Source organism: Onychomys torridus, chromosome 8 (genome assembly GCF_903995425.1).
Source record: "Onychomys torridus chromosome 8, mOncTor1.1, whole genome shotgun sequence".
NCBI lineage: Eukaryota > Metazoa > Chordata > Mammalia > Rodentia > Cricetidae > Onychomys > Onychomys torridus.
Window position 1 is genome coordinate 103,237,716 of NC_050450.1, and position 20,174 is coordinate 103,257,889.

General features: G+C 48.6%; 2 protein-coding genes, 1 long non-coding RNA gene and 1 other non-coding gene across 4 annotated transcripts; 3 read left to right on the forward strand and 1 right to left on the reverse strand.

The window, feature by feature from the left end:
* Positions 1 to 4: 4 nt before the first annotated feature.
* Positions 5 to 3,353, forward strand: LOC118589008. The gene is made up of 2 exons (XR_004945630.1): positions 5 to 684; positions 1,949 to 3,353. It is a non-coding gene; the product is annotated as an uncharacterized LOC118589008 (long non-coding RNA).
* Positions 375 to 447, forward strand: Trnar-ucg. The gene has a single exon. It is a non-coding gene; the product is annotated as a tRNA-Arg (tRNA).
* Atp5pd (ATP synthase peripheral stalk subunit d) lies at positions 2,683 to 7,469 on the reverse strand. The gene is made up of 6 exons (XM_036195814.1): positions 7,390 to 7,469; positions 5,600 to 5,730; positions 5,011 to 5,107; positions 3,991 to 4,062; positions 3,003 to 3,065; positions 2,683 to 2,886 (listed from the first exon to the last, which is right to left on the reverse strand). Exons 2-6 carry the CDS (start codon positions 5,719 to 5,721, stop codon positions 2,755 to 2,757), a joined length of 486 nt encoding a protein of 161 aa, XP_036051707.1. The 5' UTR covers positions 5,722 to 5,730; positions 7,390 to 7,469; the 3' UTR covers positions 2,683 to 2,754.
* A 101-nt stretch (positions 7,470 to 7,570) lies between these two features.
* Kctd2 (potassium channel tetramerization domain containing 2) lies at positions 7,571 to 19,137 on the forward strand. Its single transcript, XM_036195813.1, has 6 exons — positions 7,571 to 8,038; positions 9,847 to 9,955; positions 11,771 to 11,862; positions 15,296 to 15,391; positions 17,125 to 17,250; positions 18,139 to 19,137. Exons 1-6 carry the CDS (start codon positions 7,700 to 7,702, stop codon positions 18,166 to 18,168), a joined length of 792 nt encoding a protein of 263 aa, XP_036051706.1. The 5' UTR covers positions 7,571 to 7,699; the 3' UTR covers positions 18,169 to 19,137.
* The last annotated feature ends 1,037 nt before the right edge of the window (positions 19,138 to 20,174 follow it).

Sequence of the window (20,174 nt, forward strand, 5' to 3'; positions counted from 1 at the left end):
GTGATAGCACGGCGCGCTGACGTGGCCAACTCTATCCCGGAACAGTGACTGAACGCCGTGGCTCGGGCCTGTGGACCCGACACCCAGATCTCACCAGACTCAGAAGAAAGCCGGGCGACGACGCGCTGCGAGATGGAAGAGAGCCGCGATTCGGCCAGTGGGCACACGGGGCCGACCGGAGAGGATTCGAACTGGCCCGAAGTCAGCTGAGCTATCCGCCAAGCCGTACATCCGCGCTGCCCAGCGGCCCCCAGCCGGGCCCGCTTGCCGCCTCTCGGAAGTTACAGATGCCAGGGCACAGTACGATCGGGCCATTGGAGCAGAGCTTGTTCTTCACCAAATAATACGTTCCAGTGAAGAAGCTAAGGCAGTGAGACCGCGTGGCCTAATGGATAAGGCGTCTGACTTCGGATCAGAAGATTGAGGGTTCGAGTCCCTTCGTGGTCGAAACGTTTTCATCCTTAATCGGTCTTCCCAATTGAGTACTATTTAGTTCCTTGTTTTAAATGGAAAAGATTTCCAAAGACACTGCAAGACTCTGGGCTTTTAGCGTTGGAGAACTTATTCTTGTGACTCTGTTATTTATTTACCTTTTAAAAGGCGGATTATAGAGCACCCAGGAAGTTCCAGTGTCCTAATGTGTAAGGCCTCGTAGGCAAGAGATTTGGCGCTGAGTCTCATCTGGTATGATTTGTTTCCTGTTGTTTCTTTTAAATTTATTTTTGTGGCCAGGCAGTGGTTGCTCATTCTTTCAATCCCAGCACTCGGGAGGCAGAGGCATGCGGATCTCTGAGTTCTGAATTCGAAGCTAAAGAGTGAGTTCCCTACACGAAAATCAAAAAACAAAAATTTGTGGTAGTGTTTTGCTAGGTTCAAACTTGCCGTCCACCCACCATTTTAACCTCCTGAGCGCTGGGATTGTAGACATTGAGTGTCTGGTTTGAGGGCTTCAATCATGCATGTATATATTTAACTAGTTTTTTGTTTGTTTGTTTGTTTTTTTAAGATTTATTATGTATACAGAAGAGGGTGCCAGATCTCATTGCAGATGGTTGTGGGCCACCATGTGGTTGCTGGGAATTGAACTCAGGACCTCTGAAAGAGCAGTCAGTGCTCTTAACTTCTGAGCCATCTCTCCAGCCCTTTTTTTTTTTTTAAAGATTTATTTATTTATTATGTATACAGAAGATGTCGTTACAGATGGTTGTGAGCCACCATGTGTGAGCTGAGGATTGAACTCAGGACCTCCGGAAGAGCAGTCAGTGCTCTTAACCTCTGAGCCATCTCTCCAGCCCTAACTAGATAATTTTTGAATGAGACAATCCACCAGGGAAAATGCCCAACTTCATCCTTTCTGCTGCTGAGGTGGTCCAGTGAGAGTACAGCCTTTGTTTGGATGCCTCCCAGATAGGTCGGGGACCCAGAGCAGTGGAGAGGTCTCACCCCTGGCACACCCTTTGCGCTTCCACACACAGCATTCACAACCCTTACTGTCATGGAGGGGAGGGGTGGAGATCAGGTTAGGTTAAGCCCTGTCATAACAAGGTGTCACCAGGGGCCAGGGCAAAAGCATGGCCTTGAGAAGCTGGCCAAGGTCTGCATTTGATCTGGAGTTGTTTCCTTCATAGATACACATCAGTGCAATGTCCTCACTTCCTTGCTTTCTGCTTTTGTTCCTTCAGCAAAAGATTTATTGTAAACCAGGCTGGCCTCAAACTCACAGAAATCCACCTGCCTCTGCCTCCCTAGTGCTGGGATTAGTGCACCTTCCCACCTGGCTGTTCTGTTTTTCCCTTTTGGTTTCTCTGTGTAGCCCTAGCTGTCCTGAAAATCACTATGTAGACCAGCCTGGCCTCAAACTCAGAACTGCCTGTCTCTGCCTCCCAAGTGCTGAGATTTAAGGCATGCACCAATACGTACGGTACAGGTGTTTTGTTGTTTTTTACAGAGATGGGGCAGCAGTAATTTCTAGACTTCTCAAGCAAGAACGGTTATTCTGATAAAACAATGTCTCCTAAGGTGGATTATCCCCAAATGTAGACAGAAGGTAGCAGAGAGCTCTGTTGACCTGGTGGAGCTCACAGATACTCACAGGTAGCTATGCCTTTTGTTCTGAACAGCAGATTACCACACCAAGTTATCCCTAAATTGTGGGACTGGCACCCCATTGGAGCCGAGTTCCAGCCCTGCTGTGCCACTGACGTCATCCATTTTCTGGACTGCATTCGAACCCTCCCTTGGTCATGCTCTCCCTACAGAATTTAAGCTATAGTAGGTGAGATGGGGGTGCTTGGTTATCTAGAAACTTCCCAGGCTATCTATTTAATTCTCATTACAATCCTGATGCTTGTAAGAACAGTAGAATCCCAAAACAGTTAACTCAGCAATTGTGTGTTGGGCACTGGCCCTGACTTCAGGGCTGTCTCCTCCAACCACCTTAACTTTTCATTTTCCCATTTTGTGTGATGTAGAGAACAGAATGCACATGTGGAGGTCAGAGACTGTCCTCACCATAACACTATGACCTAACACCATAACACAGGCTCTGCTGTTCAAGGTTTAGCAGCCCTGAGGCCACAGTAACTGGTTCCCTACAGTCTGTCCCTTAGATGACTATTTCACAGAACTGAATGCTTCTGGTGGGGCCACCTCAGAAGAGTTCACCCACTGAAAGACGACAACCACGCTATGTAAATGTTTTATTTTGATGTCCAGAATTGGGAATGAAGGACTGGCGCTTCTTCCTGGCCTGTCTCACAGGTTCTCGATGGGCTGATGAGGCCAGTACGGGTACTTCTTCTTGTCCAGTTTGGTTTCTGGGAAGACTTCATTCAAGTCGTCAATGGTCATCTGGTCAAAGGGGACGATGTTCTTTATTTTCTCCAGCTAGAAAGAGCAGGCACGAGTCAGCCCTAGGAAACAGGCAAGGCCACCAAGAACAAAACAAGAATCCAAGGACGGTCACTACCAAGGGTGTCATAGAGGCCATGGCTCATCCTCACCTGCGTCTCATATTGCCGGATCCGGGCCTGGGACTCAGACACAAATGCAGCACAGTTCTTCACCTTTAAGAGAAAGGAGAAACTGTCCTGAAACCAAGCAACAGCCTGCCTGAGGCGCGAGCAGCTCCAGCCTGCTCATTTCCCTCTGCTATCTAAAGAAGACCATGCTGACCTAGCCTGAGTGCTTTGGAAGGGGGCAAACCACAGCTTTCCCAACACCCACAAAGCAGCCAGGCAGGAAAGCAGCTTAGGACTGGTCACTGCAGAGTCTGGGCAAGTCACATGACTCTAGGTCCAGGTTCCAATGTTGACCTGAGGTATTTTCAGGCAAATAGATATTTGAATGCTGAATGGATTGTATTTTTAAACTGATGTCCTGTTTTTTAACACATCTGCTGGGTGTAAAACTGACACTGTGATGCATGTATTTAAAGAACTCCCAATAGATCACGTAATCACTGGACACACTGTTGTCATGCTCAAAAACAGTGACTTATCTATTAGCTCACCCCTACCTCTCCCCAAGCAGCCTCTCAGGTCATCTGTCACTAAAGATTAATTGCATTTTCTAGAGATTTATAAAGACAAGGCTTCACGATGTAGCTCTGGGTGGCCTCCAACTCCAAGATCTACTCTGCCTTTCCCCTCAGAGTGCTGCATATGAAGGTGTGTACCTCCAGGCTCAAGTTCATTGTCTTCTTCTAACCAGCATTATCTTAGATTCACTCACGCTGCTGCATTTATTAGCAATCCTCTTAGTTCCTACAACACATTAACCTTCAATTTAACTTACTATCTACCCTTCCTACTAATGACAATAGTCATTAAGATCTGATCATAGTGGGAGGCTGAGGCAAGAGGATCACCATGACTTTGAGGCCAACCAAGGCTACACAGTGAGACCTTACAAAACAAAACAAAAAACCCAAAACAATTTTGGAAGAAAAAACCAAAACAAACAAAGAAAAACAACGTGCCTACTACTTACATCCTCCTTTTCCTCACTGTCCACCAGGGCTGTGTATTTATCCTCGGGCACTGGAATCTTCAGGGCATTATACTAGAAACAAGAACAAGGCAGTCACCCTTGTACCCAAGAGCCCGAAGGACTTAATGCCTCTACTCCTTACAGACCACATGAAAACACCCCTTCCAATCTCTGGTACTGTGGTAGGAAGAGTTGGAAGATCTCCCTAGCCCTATCACTAATCACTCAGGAACCTCCCCACTTCTTGATCACAAATGTTCCTTCCCTCATCTGAAAATGGTTACGAGACTGGTAATAGCCACTGAGCACCTTGTGTCTAATTCTTTTTCACACAAACCCTGAAGGACTGCCTGGCAGGAATCGTGTTTGCATTATGAAGGTAGAAATGGTTGTCAGAAGACTCTTTAGTTATGGCCCTGGCACAGAATGCTATGCTACAAAGAGCAGGCCTCCTAGAAGCATCTTCAAATGAATAAGCAAATGAACTCGGGACATTGAGACGTAATGTATCAAAAGACAGATCACTGATGGGGCTAGAAAGATGGCCCAGAGGTGAAGTGCACTGGCTGTTCTTCCAGAGAAACCCGATTCAATCCTCAGCATCCATATAGCAGCTCAGAACAGTCTAGAATTCCAATTCCAGGAGGCCTGGTAGCCTCATCAAGCTTCTGGCACCAGCCATGTACACAGAAATATAGGCAGGCAAAAACCCCATACACATGAAATTTTTTTTTTTTTTAAAGAAGAGAAGGAGACAGAAGGGCCAGGGACGTGAGAGAAGAGGAACAGGTTAGTTTATGAAAAGGAGGCAGGTAAGGGATCTGAAGGGGAACTTGGGAGAAGAGCTGGCCCTGGCAGCCCTCCAGCTCCCTGGAGTAAGGTTACCCTGGACTGCTGAACCCGGGGCTGGGCCTAGACCCAGGTGCTCTCTAAGCCCACTGAGCAGGGCCTTTGGCCACACCCACTTTCCCCACCTACCACCCTTAACAAGAGCAAAGCTTTAGTTATCTGAAAGCTTACCTTCTTTTCAAATTCATCCACCAAGCCAGCCTTGGCCACATTGGCCCTGTAGTAAGCCCAGTCAATCGCTGGTGGTTTCTCAGACACATTAGCCAACCTGCTCATATGGAAAAGTAAAAGTCAGGATTATTCCACAAGAAACAGACACTACCCACACAACAATCTCCCTAGTCCTTATCACACTGGAATGTCAGCACACATTTCTCTGAAGGACCACCACAAAAATGCCACACACACACACACACACACACACACACACACACACACACACCTCTTTCATTTACAAATCACATCAATTTCTTTACTTGCTCAGAATATTGGAAATGCCTGTGTAGTGCTGGCAAGATGGCTAAGTGAGTAAAGGCACTTGGTGCTAACCCTGAGGACATGTGCTGACTACCTGGGCCTCGTGGTGGAAGGCAGAGAGCCAACACCCACAAGCTTTCCTCTCTTGTCCATATGTGCTCCATGGTGCACATAGTGGCAGATGTGCACTGATATACACACTAAATAAATGTAAGAAATGTCAAAACATTGCTTCTGGGTCAGGGACAAGTGGGGGGGGGGCTCTTTTTCACAACATACTGACCTGGTATGGAGGGTCTCACTCCAGGACTTTAGGGAGTTTGCAATTGTCTTTTGGTTTCGGGGTATGATCTCCACAAAAGCTACCCAATCGATGGTTTTTAGCGCAAATTTACGCCCAGCCATCTTGGGATCCTAAAAAACAAGGCAGGTCAGATTAGACAATTGGAGAGAACCCCTGAAGGAGAGTATTTCAGAGAAATACAAATCTCTCTAGAGATAGCTCAGCACAGTTTAAGTATTTGGTGGTATATTCAATGGCTAAAGGAATTAGGACTTGTGGCTCCGTTTTTAGAATGCTTGCTGAGCATGGGCAAAGCCCTGGGTTCCATCTCCAGCACCACATAAGCTGATGTGGGAGGCAGGAGGATGAAAGTTCAGGGTCATCTCTGGTTACACAGTGAGTTCAAGGCCACCCTGGGACACATGATAACCTGCTTCAACCCTTCCTCTAGCCCGACCCTTTATCATTAGAAACCCATTTCTACTTTCTGTTCTACATGTGTCTGTGCAAACATTGCTAAAGGACATTCAAACACTGTACAAAAATTAAATAAATAACAATTGTGCCTTATCCACTGATTTCCCACCATATAGAAATTTGACAGAGAAAATTTGACAAAGCTTCAAAAAGAGAAGACAAAATTTCCTCATCTCCAAATTGGGGGAAAGAACTGTTAAAAATACCAAGTGAAGCTGGGCGGTGGTGGCGCAGGCCTGTAATCCCAGCACTAAGGAAGGCAGAGGCAGGTGGATCTCAGTGAGTTCGAGGCCAGCCTGGTCTACCAAGCGAGTTCCAGGAAAGGCGCAAAGCTACACAGAGAAACCCTGTCTCAAAAAACTAAACTAAACAAAACAAAAAAATACCAAGTGAAACTGTAGGCATCAATTTGCTCTAGTTTCACACAGACTCCTGTGGACTCTCAACCGCCGTCTTACACTGGAACTTCATAGTGGCGTCATATTGTCCACAGCACACATGCCTTTCATTTCCAGAGGCATTTACACAAACGACAGTGAGAGAAGAAAGTGACTGTAGCTGCCTTAAACCAAAACAAGACAAAATACAGGAAATCACTACGATCCACGGGTTTGTAACGTGGAAACCGTCTGGACAAGCTGAGTGGATTCCAGGCGACGTGGAGGATACCTTCCTAAAGATCAAAGCTGTCAAATGCCAGAGCCCTTCTAGAACAGCTTACGTCTCCAGGAGGGGAGAGGCTAAGGCAATTGTCAGGTGAACTAAAGATGCCAAAATGCACTTTCCTAGGCACGAGGGGAACGCAGAAGTCACAGACGTTTTATTGTCTGGTTAATCTCTAGCGCCTGGAACAGGTCATGAGAATAAGGAATGACCAATGGTTATTCGACCAACCGGTACGCGAACTTGAGAAACCTCAGTATTACCCACACTGGAATCCTAGGACCTCCATAGGGAGGGGAGGACGTAGCGCTGCAACCTCCTAGGTGTCCTGTCCCCTGAGAAAGCCATCACTATGGCTATGTGATGGTTCCCCAACCCATACACTGCACTCCTGAGTTCGTCACAGTTTGAGACACGGTTTGTGGCAACATCTAAATCAGTAGTGATTGGCCAAGTCATAGCCAGGCCCCAGCCTCGCCCCGCCGCGAAGGTGAGCAGGGCGAAACAGTGACCTCGGGAGCTCAGCCAGCGGGGCAGCCTGAAGGCACGACGACCTCCGCGGAGGTGGAACAAGCGTCAAAGCGAGGTCTAGAGCGTCTAATGCAGAAGAGCCGGTGGAGATCGGACTCAGTACCTCGAACCCCACTCACCTTCACCGACCCCGGCGGACCGCTGTCTCCAGCAGTAAAGAACGGAAGTGGATCGCCGGAAGTTCTCCCTTCGGCTAATCCGAAAGCGCAATGGACGGACCTTGTTTTACACGTCAGCCAATGAATATGGAGCCAGCCTCAGGAAGTCCCGCCCTCAAAGGCGGGCACGGCGCCTGCGCAGTCGGGGTCTCTGTTGGTTGGGGGCGCTCCCGTCCCTCACCCCCTGCCCCACCCCCGCCGATGGGCCGGCCCGGCTCTCCCTGCCGAGGAATGGGCCGGCCCGGTGGCGGGCGGGCAGCGGCGGCCCAAGATGGCGGAGCTGCAGCTGGACCCGGCGATGGCGGGGCTGGGAGGGGGTGGCGGGAGTGCTGTGGGCGACGGGGGCAGCTCGGGCCGCGGACCCCCCAGCCCTCGCCCGGCTGGCCCCACGCCCCGCGGACACGGCCGCCAGCCCGCCGCCGTCGCGCAGCCATTGGAACCGGGGCCCGGACCTCCGGAGCGGGCGGGGGGCGGCGGAGCGGCCCGCTGGGTCCGGCTCAACGTGGGCGGCACCTACTTCGTGACCACCAGACAGACGCTAGGCCGGGAGCCCAAGTCCTTCCTCTGCCGTCTGTGCTGCCAGGAGGACCCGGAGCTGGACTCGGACAAGGTGCGCCCCGCCCTCGGGCGCGCCCCCGGGCTGTGGGACCCCTTCTAGGCTGGCGTTCCGACCTCTGGGACGCGCTTCCCTCCCGCAGGCCCTGCAAATCCGGACTTCAGTCCACTTTCGCCCCCCCCCCCCCCCCCGGGTTAGCACCTGCCGCCCTCGGAAGGCTCTCCCCTCCCCATTCTCCCCCATCTTTAGGCACACTTCCCTCCGCACCCCGCCCTTTGCTCAGCTGCTCCTTCCAAGCGTTGTCCACCTGCACCCACGGGACCCCCATGTGTACTACTCTGACATTCTCTGCCCCTCCCGAGGACCCCACCTTCTTAGAGCTGCATGAGTTTTCCCCTGGCTCCGGCACAACCCTCAGGTGCCAGGTGCATTCAGAACTGGGTCAGGATGAACGACCACATCTTTGTCACTTTAGTAAACTTGAGGTTTAACGATAGATAGCGTCCGTCGCTGAAGGCTGCAGAGGTGCTCTTGACGGTGTTGCACGGCTTCCCTAAAATCCTAGTCCCAGAACTTGTGTGGGGTAACAATCGCCGTTTCGGTACATTTTTGGAAGTAAACGCATTCATTGGGAAGATGATTGCATTTGCCCATGCAAATATAGGCTGAGCAGTTAGGACTCAGCAATTATGTAGACTGAGGAATAAATACCGTTAGACAAGATTGAGGACCGCTGACCAAAGGGTTGAGGGGTGGCAAGACGTGTGTCATTCGTTTCCAATTTGAACTGTAACTTCTGTAGGTTCATCTTTGATTCTCTGATGCATTCATTGGCTGTAGCTTACACCGCCTTCCATGCCATAAAGCACTCCTGTGGTTAACAGCGTTAGACTTGGATAAACGCTTAGCAATTTCATCTGTTCTCCTCTCATACCAAATTAATGGGAACCTAACCCATCCTGAGGAGAGATTCTAGAACTCCTGTTTATAGGGAGTTATTTTTATATACCCTAAATCTTCTTTCTGGCCACAAAGCCAGTTTCTTGTTTCTTTTACTGTAAAGATGAGTAGAATTAAAGCTGCCCAGAGCCAAGTCCTGGCAGTACCACACTTCCTCTGGGCACGGAGCTAGGGTGTGTGAGATTACAGCTGGCAATTCGGACTCCCACTGATGTTGGCCTTGTGCTCAGGAGAGTTGCCAATAGAACGAAGGTTTTCTTAGAATTAGGAATGTAGTCCAGGGGCAATGAAGAGTCAAAATGTTCAACACACAGCTATGGCATTTCCTTCATCTCCTGGTATCCTACAGAAGAATGTTACCCGGTAAATAAAGGCCTAGCAATGGGGGTGACTGTGCATCTATGACACCTGACCTGAAATTATCTTAAATCCAGCCTTCTGGCCAATAGTTTAAGATAAGCAAACTGGACCAGGCAGCGGTGGCTCACACCTTTGGGAGGCAGAGCCAGGCGGATCTCTGTGAGTTCAAAGCCAGCCTCGTCTACAGAGTGAGATCCAGGACAGGCACCAAAACTACACAGAGAAACCTTGTCTTGAGAGAAAAAAAAAAAAAAGCAAACTGTGTAGCAAAACAGACCTCACTTAAAAAAAAACAACAGCTAGGATTAAAAGATGTACCACCACACCTGACATCTGTTTTTTAGCATTGAGTGAATCCATTGCCTGAGTGCACTGACAGATTAGGGGGAAATACTATTTAGAAAATATTCCTGGGGATTGGGGATTTAGCTCAGTGGTAGAGCGCTTGCCTAGCAAGCGCAAGGGTTCGGTCCTCAGCTCTGGGGAAAAAAAAAAGAAAGAAAGAAAGAAAATATTCCTGAAAGGTTGTGTTTGGTCGACAGGACGAGACTGGAGCATATCTGATTGACAGAGACCCCACCTACTTTGGTCCTATCCTAAACTACCTCCGACATGGAAAGCTCATCATTACCAAGGAGTTGGCAGAAGAAGGTAAGGACACCTCACTGAGTGGTTTCGAACTTCCAGGCCACCAGAGCTGCCTCACAGGCTTGAGTTTGTCTGGGGTCCTCACTGGACTTGTGCAGATACAACACGCGATCTGAGAAGTGAGCAGGAAGCTTCCAGCTCCCGGGGCTTGTCCTGAGAGCCTTGAAGGAGCTGCCAGAGTGGGAAGCTGGGTTACTTGGCTTTGCAGACTACTTCAGGCTTCTGAACGTGCAGAATTGATTGTATGTGCTGCCAGTGAATGTCCGTAGCCTGAAACACCACATCTCCGGCACTCGGTTATTTTTATTTTCCAATTTTCCTTTAGATTTGCAAAAATAATATTAATAAAGGTCTGACCTCATTTCTTTAAGACTCTGGTCTCATGCTTCCCTGTGAAGTTGTTCTGACCTAATTCACTCTGCAGCTCATTGTCAGCTGTGTCTCTGGCTGCCTTGTCGATTGGCTTTGTAGGGCATTTGGATTGTAAGTGGGTCTAGTCCTCCATGTAAAAGGCCTACCTGGTCTCTGGAGGCATTCAGTGGAAATTTGGGGCCCTTTCCTAAATCCAAGACCCTGATCTAAAATCTCTGGATAGGAAAGCTTGTAATGGCAAGCCACTTCATTAATGAGGATGGCCAGTAAAGAGAAGAATTGTGAATTCTTGCTCATTCTCTTTCTTTCTGAAGCCTTTAAAAAAAAAAAAAAAAAAAAACATCAAGCTGGTAGGTAGTGTCCCATACCTTTAATCCCAGCACTCAGTAGGCAGAGGCAGGTAGATCTCTGAGTTTGAGGCCAGCCTGGTCTATAGAGTGAGTTTCAGGACAGTCAGGGCTACACAGAAACCCTGTCTCAAAAAAAATCATTTCAGATTTATACTTGAATAATAGGAAACGTATAAGGAAATCTAATGTTGATCATTTATCTGCATCTTCTTTCCAATTTGTTCATTGTTGTGATAATGTTCATTAGAACATTTTTTTCCCCTAGTGCAGGATCATACATCCCATAATTGTTCCAAATCTTTGATTTTTGTTTGCCGTGAGAAGTCATGATTGCTGTCCCCCACACATGCCTTTTTTGTCAGCTGGGGATGAAACTTTACTAGGCAAGCATTCTGCCACTGACCACCCCTGATGGCCTTTTAATTTTGTTCAGATAATAATTACCCTATTAAATTCTGAAGTTTATATACCTGCACCTGTCCACCAGCCCTTTTTTAGGGGAAACAGGTAAATACTGCAAGGTCAGGAGTTATCCACTGTGGCAGGTTCCAAGAACTCCGTGACATATAGATAGCTAATGCGAAGGTGCCAAGAGGAAGCAGGGCAGATAAGGTGGGAAGCAAGAAAAAACCCCTTTGCTTTATTTACTTTAATGTGGGAAAGGTTATAGGCATGCCCTGTATGGCAGAGTTAAAAGGGAGATGAGATTTGTGTTTGAAAAATGCAGTTCTTTTTTTCTTTTTCTTTTCTTTCTTTTTTTTTTTCCAGAGCTGAGGACCGAACCCAGGGCCTTGTGCTTGCTAAGCAAGTGCTGTACCACTGAGCTAAATCCCCACCCCTCTTTTTCTTTTCTTTCCTTTTTTGTTTTTGTTGTTGTTTGAGACAGGGTTTCTCTGTATTGTCCTGGCTGTCCTGGAACTCCCTTTGTAGACCAGGCTGGCCTTGAACTCACAGATCTGCCTGCCTCTGCCTTCTTAGTGGTAGGATTAAAGGTGTGGGTCACCGCCACTGCTACCCACAGTTCTTTGCAAGCCTTGTCTTGCTGTTTTCGTGGTGAGCTCACACATCTCTGACTTCGGTCTGGTCCTTGTTCTAGGTGTGTTGGAGGAAGCAGAGTTTTACAATATCGCATCTCTCGTGCGGCTGGTTAAGGAAAGGATACGAGACAATGAGAACAGAACTTCACAAGTAAGGTGTCTGGAACTGCTAAGGGCAAACCTCTCCAGTGGTCTCTCTCTATGTGTGATGTGAAAAGGGTGCCTTTCTCCTCAGAGCTGGAGGGCCACAATGGCTCAGAGGGAGAACGTTGAGGAGAGCACAGAACAGCCCCACCCCTTAGGGTAGAGTGTTACTGTTCACCTTGTGCTGGTGGGAAGACCCCAAGCGACTCTAAATCCAGTGTCTGTTCTCCAGGTTGTAGCCAGCCTGGTCTCGCACTTTCCTGCCTCCGCTTCCCTAGTGCTGGAATTCCTGGCCCAGCAAAGCCTGTCTTTGCTGATGGAGCATCTACCTCCCACAGTATGAAAGCCCGTAGTCTCACTTGCTCTTGTTCTGTATTAGGACCATCTTTAAGCTCTGATCACCTCGCATCAGGTTCTGCAAGCCACTTGAAAAACATGTGTGAATTGTGCTACTGAGAAGATGATATCCAGCCTCTCCTTATCACAATATCTGGATTTTTATATTAACCCAGTAGATGAGATAACAGAATGCCTCCTGTTGGGGGAGGGCAGATGGTGGGGCAGACGTAGCCTACTTCCCATGTCATTCATCACATGGGTGCAGCTTCTGTACTGTGTGAAGCCCTTGTGATTCTGTAACAGGAGAAAGTCCTTGTGGAGTCTAGCCGAAGAGAATAGACTCTCCCTTTCCTGTGTGTAAGAAACGGCAGCTTGGGTTGGGGATTTAGCTCAGTGATAGAGCGCTTGCCTAGCAAGTGCAAGGCCCTGGGTTCAATCCTCAGCTCAAAAAAAAGAAAAAAAGAAAAAGAAAAAGAAACGGCAGCTCTAGATTTGCAGGACCAGGCAGGCTGTGCTCGCTCCTCCATGGCCACCTGTCTGAATGGCATGCTTCTTTCTTACACCACCTTATTCCAGCGGTGGCTCTTTTTTCCTTACTCTGTCACAGCCTTGGCTGTCACTACTAAGGAAAAGGCCACCAGGGTTGCTGAACCACTTTTCCCCAGGCGTTTGCAGAGATAGACTTCTGGCCAGAGCTTAGGTTTCTTGTTGATGTTTACTGGTAGATTTATACTTGGTAGACATCAAACTGTGTTCTCTAGTCTCTGCCATTCTACATTTCCATGGCATCTTTTGCTTTGTAGATATTTAATAGATGTTTCAGAAGTCTAGCTTTATCCCCAGTTTCCCACATTCTAAAATAAACTTGATTGCTTAGTAGAAATCTTGATGGTACCCTGAATTGCATAATCTGAAACCATCCAAATCATAGAACCTGAATGTTCTGCATTCTTTGCCATTAGTTGATTCCTGAGAGCATTCCAAGATTTCTTTTTTTTTTTTTTCCCTTGAGACAGGGTTTCTCTGTGTAGCATTGTGCCTTTCCTGGAACTCGCTTTGGAGACCAGGCTGGCCTGGAACTCACAGAGATCCTCCTGGCTCTGCCTCCCAAGTGCTGGGATTAAAGGCGTGCGCTACCACCGCCCGGCCCAAGATTTCTTTTTGATGGCAGCAATTAACTTAATTAGTCCTCCAGATTCTGAAGGTTTGAGGACTCATACCCTGTTGGTAGCTTTTTTGTTCCAGGAATGTCAAGACCCTTTGATGTTGATTGATCTTTCTTCTGTCCTTTTTATGTAGTGACTGAGAGATGGGTTGATAGTCAAAGACTCCGTCTTCCTGTGTCCTCATACATTTCCAGATGTACCTCCTTGAGTGTGTGCACTGTCAGTTATGCATGGCAGGCATTCAGGCAGAACCTAAGATGTGGGGGCCCTAAGCCCCCTTTTGCTGTGGCCTCTTGTCTCTTTTAGTCACACACACACACACACACACACACACACACACACACACACACACGTGATTAGTCTTGGTTCATTTTGGAGTACTGGTGGGTTGACTCTGGAAAAGAAAAGGGGGGTTAATGGCAGCTTAGATAGTAGGGACTTTGGCTACTCTGGCCAATAGTTCTTTAGTTTATTGTCTTTGTGTCTTTGTTTTGTTTTTGTTTTTTGAGACAGGGTTTCTCTGTGTAGCTCTGGCTGTCCTGGAACTCACTCTGTAGACCAGGCTGGCCTCAAACTCAGAGATTCCCCCTGCCTCTGCTTCCAGAGTGCTGGGATTAAAGGCATGCACCAGCCCCGCCAGCCTTGTCGTTTTGTCTTTAAAGGTGCCTGGCATGGATCCCAGGAGCTCCCAAATACTAGACGGTGGCTCTGCTGCTGAGCCACATGCCCAGCCCCAAAGCCTCTTTTTTGTTTCTCGGTGTTGTGACACACAGCCTCTTTGTGCAGTGCCAGCTGGCCTGGGCTCAGTCCTCCTGCTTTAACCTTCTGAGTGCTAGGGCTACAAATGTGTCCATGTCCACCACAGCTACTCAGGAAGTTCTAAGCAGCTGGGAAGCTCTCCCAGCAATGCAGGCAAAAATAAATAAATAAATGGTTGTTTTTTTGTTTTTGTTTTTGTTTTTTCTATAATCCCACACCTCTGTAACAGGAATGTACTGTTAAACACTGATGGCTTCCTGGTAGCGTCAGCAAGGGGGAAACTAATGAGTATTTGTACAATATGTGTTTTCTTCTTGATACGATAATAGGTTAATATGCAGTTCCCCATTGCCAGGTGGCAGACCATAACCCCAGCACATGGGAAACTGAGCCAGGGATAAAATCAGGACTTTGAGACCAGGTTGGAATAAATAGTGAATTCCAGGACATCTAGGATAAGCTTGCAAGGTGTGGTGGTACATGCCATTATCCCAGCACTGGGGAGGCAAAGGAAGATGGATCTGAGTTCAGGACCAGTCTGCTATACTAATGAATTCCAAGACAGCTAGGACTAAATAGTGAGACCCTTTCTCTAAAAGGAAAAAGGGGGAGGCTGAACATATGGCTAAGAGTGCATGCTGGTCTGGCAGAGGACTGGAGTTCAGTTCCCAGCATCTGTGTTGGGTGACTCACAACCACCTGTAACTTCAGCTCCAAGGCATTCCACATCTTCCTTTGACTTCCATGGGCATCCAGAAACAAATGGCATACATGTTCATACACATAAATACAATTTTTTTATTTCAAAAAGGTCATTCCCATAATCATTTATATCCAGTCTAGACCATCAAAATATGGTATATATCTTAGCATCCAAATCACATATAAATCACTTAAAAACAACATGACTTTCCTGCTCCGAGAGACTGGGGAGTGGTTGCTCTAAGTGTGTTAGCACAGCTGCTCACACGAACTGTCCTCCAGAGTTCAGGGTTATTGTCCACATCGATTCTTGCCCTTGGACTTGCTTTCTGTTCTTATAGCTGATGGGTTCTCATTGAACCCACAGTGCCACAGAGAGAGGCACTGGGTGGTCCCAGAACCCCCAAGGCAGCTGCAGGTGGTGGGGTCCTGGTGGGGCCCCATGTTGCCATCGTCGTCTGCCTCTTGTTGCAGGGCCCCGTGAAGCACGTCTACAGGGTCCTGCAGTGTCAAGAGGAGGAGCTCACTCAGATGGTCTCCACCATGTCTGACGGCTGGAAATTTGAACAGGTATATTTCTCAAAGAGCAGCGACCCCAGGGAGCCACCACCAGCCAGCCCTGGAAGTGGGAGTGGGTGAGACAGGTGCAGCCCCAGTCAGAATTAGGAAAGAGCTCCTTGGTGTGCATTATGTGCTCAGCGGCATGTGAAGGGTTCGGGGGAGGACCACATTTCTTGGTTTCACATCCAGAGTTTGAACTTGACAGTGCCCAGGGTCATGGAGCTTATAGACTGAAGCACCTCCCTTTGCTTTTCGTCACCTCAAACATTCCTTCAGAAGTGCTCTGCTGACATTCTGTGAGCCCTGAAGAAGGCTGGCTTCAGCAGGAACTTAGAGTTCTGGATGTATGGGTGTCTCAGGTGTGATAGAAGGGACTAGACACAGACGCGTGTCACAGTCATTTCCCAACATTCTCTCCCTTGATGGTTTTGGCTTTGAGCTTAGAATTGAGGTTATGAAAACAAAGCCTCTGAGGATCTGGATTTTACCATTTCCTTCCATTAGATGGCAGCCTCGTTCATTTTCTGTTGCTTCGGCTCTCCAGGAAGCTGAGCTTGCAGCAGGGAGTGGGCGTTTGTCTGGAGATGACTTTTATGTGGAATCTCAGAGGCCAGCTGAGCTGTCGCCAGAAGCTCATTACAGAGCAAAAGCCACAGCTTGTGTGGACACTGTCAGCTAGAGGCAGAGACGCCTCTGTCTGCGCGCAGAACCAGCCCTGGCACGTGGTCCCTGGTGCCCAGTCAGCTGGGGGGCCAAACACCGCAGGGCTTATTGTCACAACTCTTCCCTGAGAGCTAGTCTTAGGCAGAGGTTATTTAAAACAATATGTGAATGTTCTTTGTGAAGGTAATGGTTAATTTTAAATGTTACTTATTAGTGTTATCATGGTCCTGGTGCTTGAACCCATGGCCTCACACAGTCTAGGCGAGTGCCCTCCCAATGAGCTGCACCTCTAGTCCTCATATGGAATCTTCTGATGTCTTGAAGGAGGATGAGGTTTGTTCTTATTGCCTCCAAGGTGTGGGTGAGGAAGTTGGACATGGGGGTGCCCAGTCTTGGAGCAGCAGTGCCCCAACTTTAGGCTGTGCTTGTGACGCCACACTCGCTCTCTGCCAAGCTTCTCTATGTGCAGATTTCCAATTTAGAGTTAAATGCTGAATTTGTTTCTCCCAAAGGGTTAAAGTACCATGGCATGTAGCTTTTGGTGGCTGCAGAGTGGTTTGCTTGGTACTTCCAGGTCTCTGGGTTCTGGGTTCTGGTCTGGAAAAGGAGCTGGTGGAAGCAGGCAGGACTGTAGGGAGTGCTTGCAGAATACTCATCTTACCTCATGTTGATGTTCGGATGCCTTTGGAATGGTGTCAGGTGCTTGGGTGAGGGGACAGGATGAACTCCGTGGTGATACCTAAATGGGGGTCCACTTATTCCCAGGGACCTTGGCTCTCCCCAAGAACTGTTATCCTTTGAGGAATAAAACTACACAGTCCAGTTGGTGTGACTCATGTGGCCCTGGGGTGCTTTTTGGTTTGGTTTGATTGTTTTTGTTTTTGTTTTTTAAGACAGGGTCCCACTAAATAGCCCTGGCTTCCCTGAAACTATGTAGATCAGGCTAGCCTTGAACTCAGAGAGATCTGCTTAGCTCTGCATCCTGAGTGCTGGGGTTAAAGGTGTATGCCACCACACCTGGCCCAGGACTTGAGTGTTTTAAGCCCCTGTGTACAGTCACCACCCTCCTGTTTTGCCAGCTGATCAGCATTGGCTCCTCTTATAACTATGGAAATGAAGACCAGGCAGAATTCCTCTGTGTTGTCTCCAGAGAACTAAATAATTCTACCAACGGCATTGTCATAGAGCCAAGCGAAAAGGCCAAGGTAAGACATGGCTTCCCCAAGCTGTCCTCTGCCTCCTTTGTGCCCAGCCTCTCTCCAGCTTTGCCCAGGCTGCCACTGGGTTCCTTTCCCTCCTTCTCCAACTACGAGTTTTCTCTCATGCTTTCTTGGATGCTGGATTTAAACCAGGCTTTGTAGGGCCATGAGAGATGGCAAGCAGAGTCAGATTGGTAAGCTCCAGCTTCAGTGCAAGACCTTGTCTCCAAAAAGAAAACAAAATGAGGTAGAGAGTGATAAAGGAACATGCCCGGCTTGGACCTCTGACTGCCACACAAACATGCACACCCACCAACACACACACACTTACACCACACACACATAGAAAAGCAATCAATCGGGATTCATAGGAGCTGTGCCTAGATGAGGGTAGTTTTTGCATCCTGTCAAGATGGTGGAAAAGCGGGTTTTCGCACTGACAGCACTTCTCAGTGTTGCTAGATGCAATCAGGCAGTGTCTGCCTTGCTCCTTGACAGCCCATTATTTCCCTCTCTTCCCCCACTGTGCCCTGCAGATGCAAACTGCACACTTCTGAAGAGCCTGAGTGTGTGGTGACTTGAACTGCTTTCTTTCCCTTAGAAAGCTTTGATCCACCAGCATGGAGCCTCTACCCCACAACAGCCTCCCTGCACTTGGCAGGAGGGCTCTTTGCACTCAGGCACCCAATGAGGCTCCTGCCTGCCTTGCTGCATGGGCTGACAACGGTTGTGAGCTGCCCACAGGGCCAGAGGAAGCTTTTTAAAACCGTTATTATGATATCTAGCCTACTTCACTGTCTTCAGCTTGACTCTGAGCCTCACCCTGGCCCCTCGGGTCTCCCGTTCCCTCAGCAGATGCTCAGCTGACTGTCTCCCTCTCTCTTCCACCTTTAGATTCTTCAGGAGAGAGGCTCTCGGATGTAAACAGAGAATCTGAAGTTCAAGAGCCCTGAAGGCAAGAGAGTGATCGACCGAGCAGCTGTGAAGGGAATCCTGCACCTGTACAGTAACTGAGCTACTGCAGAGCAAAGCTGCGCCTGGTCCCAGAGAAGTGGTGTCCGCTCAAACCAGAGGAGCCCCACCCGCCTCGGACGAAGACAGTGCGCCTCTGGCTGGCTGCACAGCCCCTTTTCAGAAACCTACTTTTGTTTTCTAGCCAGTGTTATGACAGACCTTCACAATAGCATCTGGGATGGGTCCCTGGCTGGAGCCTTGTGGGGAGCTGGGGGAAAAGGAGGAGGGCCTAGCTCCCTGAAAACAGTCCAGGGAAGCTAGAACAGAGGAAGGAGGCTTGTCCTGAGCTGTGCCCTGATCTCAGCCTGCGTGTGCCATGATGGATGCTGGCAGCTGCCATGACCAAGGCATTCTTTGAAGTTGGTGGGATGCAGGGGATTCCAGCTTTAGCGTGTTGAGTCGGGGTTTTGGGTACAGAATAGAGTTGCCAGAGGCCCCACAATCCTATGAGCAGAGCCCCAGAGGCAGGAGGATGAGGTGTCCTGTGCTGTGCTTGGAGGGAACTGGTTGCTATTCCTGGTTCTGAGCACTGCCCTGTCCCCACAAGTAGCTTCTCCTGGTGTCTGTCCCACAGTGGGGCTCCACGTGGCCCAGCCTCGAGCAGGAGGTTAGAGGCTGCAGCCTCCTAAGCAGCGCTAGACGGACGATGGTAGTAGGCAGTTGCTGTAACTGCTTCTGCATTTCTTACCTGGTTGGCCCACGTCTTCCTCCCCCAGCTTCTTGAACTGGACCAAAGAGAAAGGACTTTGTGGACCCTCTGTATGGCTTGGGGTGAGGAAGGCTGTTTCTGTGAAAGCTGCCAAATGTGTCATGTTGTCATAGCTAAAAGTGGTGGTGTTTTTGTGATTGTCTATTGAACATGCACTGACTGATCGGTGATACTTGTGTCTCTCCTTGATTTCTAACTGTGGCAAAGCAGCCCTGCAGAATCATCCCCAGTGTGTGTGTGTGTGTGTGTGTGTGTGTGTGTGTGTGTGTGTGTGTTCACATGCATGGTGGTCTGTGAACGCCCTGCATTTCTAATACCACCCCCACACTTTCACCTGGGCATGCAATGTTGGCAGACAAGGATTCAGAGCTTGTGAGATGGGGTGCTGCAAAGCCTCTGAAGCTGTCAGCCTAGAGCTGACGTGGTCCTGCTTGTCTGAACTTTGGAATCTAAACATTCTTTGAAGATGGGACCAGGGTCTCCTTTGTTCTTCCTAGACAATTGAACTGTGATATGTGGTACAAAATGGAATGCTCCCTCAGATTGACCCAGGCCCAGCACCCATGGGTTCTTCCAACACCAAGATTCTCTGCTTTCATTGGGTGTGGTGGCATACACCTTTCATCCAAGCATCTGGGAGGCAGGGGCAGGTGGATCTCTGTAAGTTCAAAGACAGCCTGGTCTACAGAGTGAGTTCCAGGACAACCAGGGCTCCATAGTGAGACCCTATCTCAAAAAAAAAAAAAAAAAAAAACTACATCCTATAGCATGGGTACTTACCAAGGGCTGGAGGGTAGAGACTTCTAGAACAGCAGCATTCTGTGCCAGCTATCTCGTCCTGTGGCTGACTGCCCAGAGAGCCTCGCTGTTCCCTAGGACTCTCTTCCCTTCAGCTCTGCAGCATAGTGCTGTGTGCACCTGTCCTAGGCCCCTGCTTGTCAGCTAGTGTTGGCACCCCAGTCCAGCTGGCTGTGCTATTGGACAGCTGCCTTCAGGAGAAGTCTCCCTTCCACAGGGTCCTAGGCATCCATTGCTGTCTCTTTCACAAAAAAAAAAAAAAAAAAAAAAAAAGAAAAAAAAAATGTGTGTGTATTCAAGGAAAACTAGAGGATGGGTGGTCTGCCCAGATACTAGAACTTAGAAAAGGGACTTTTGACCCTGTCAGCAGTGGTGTCGAGTTGGGAGAAGAGGCTCTTCATTTGGAGCC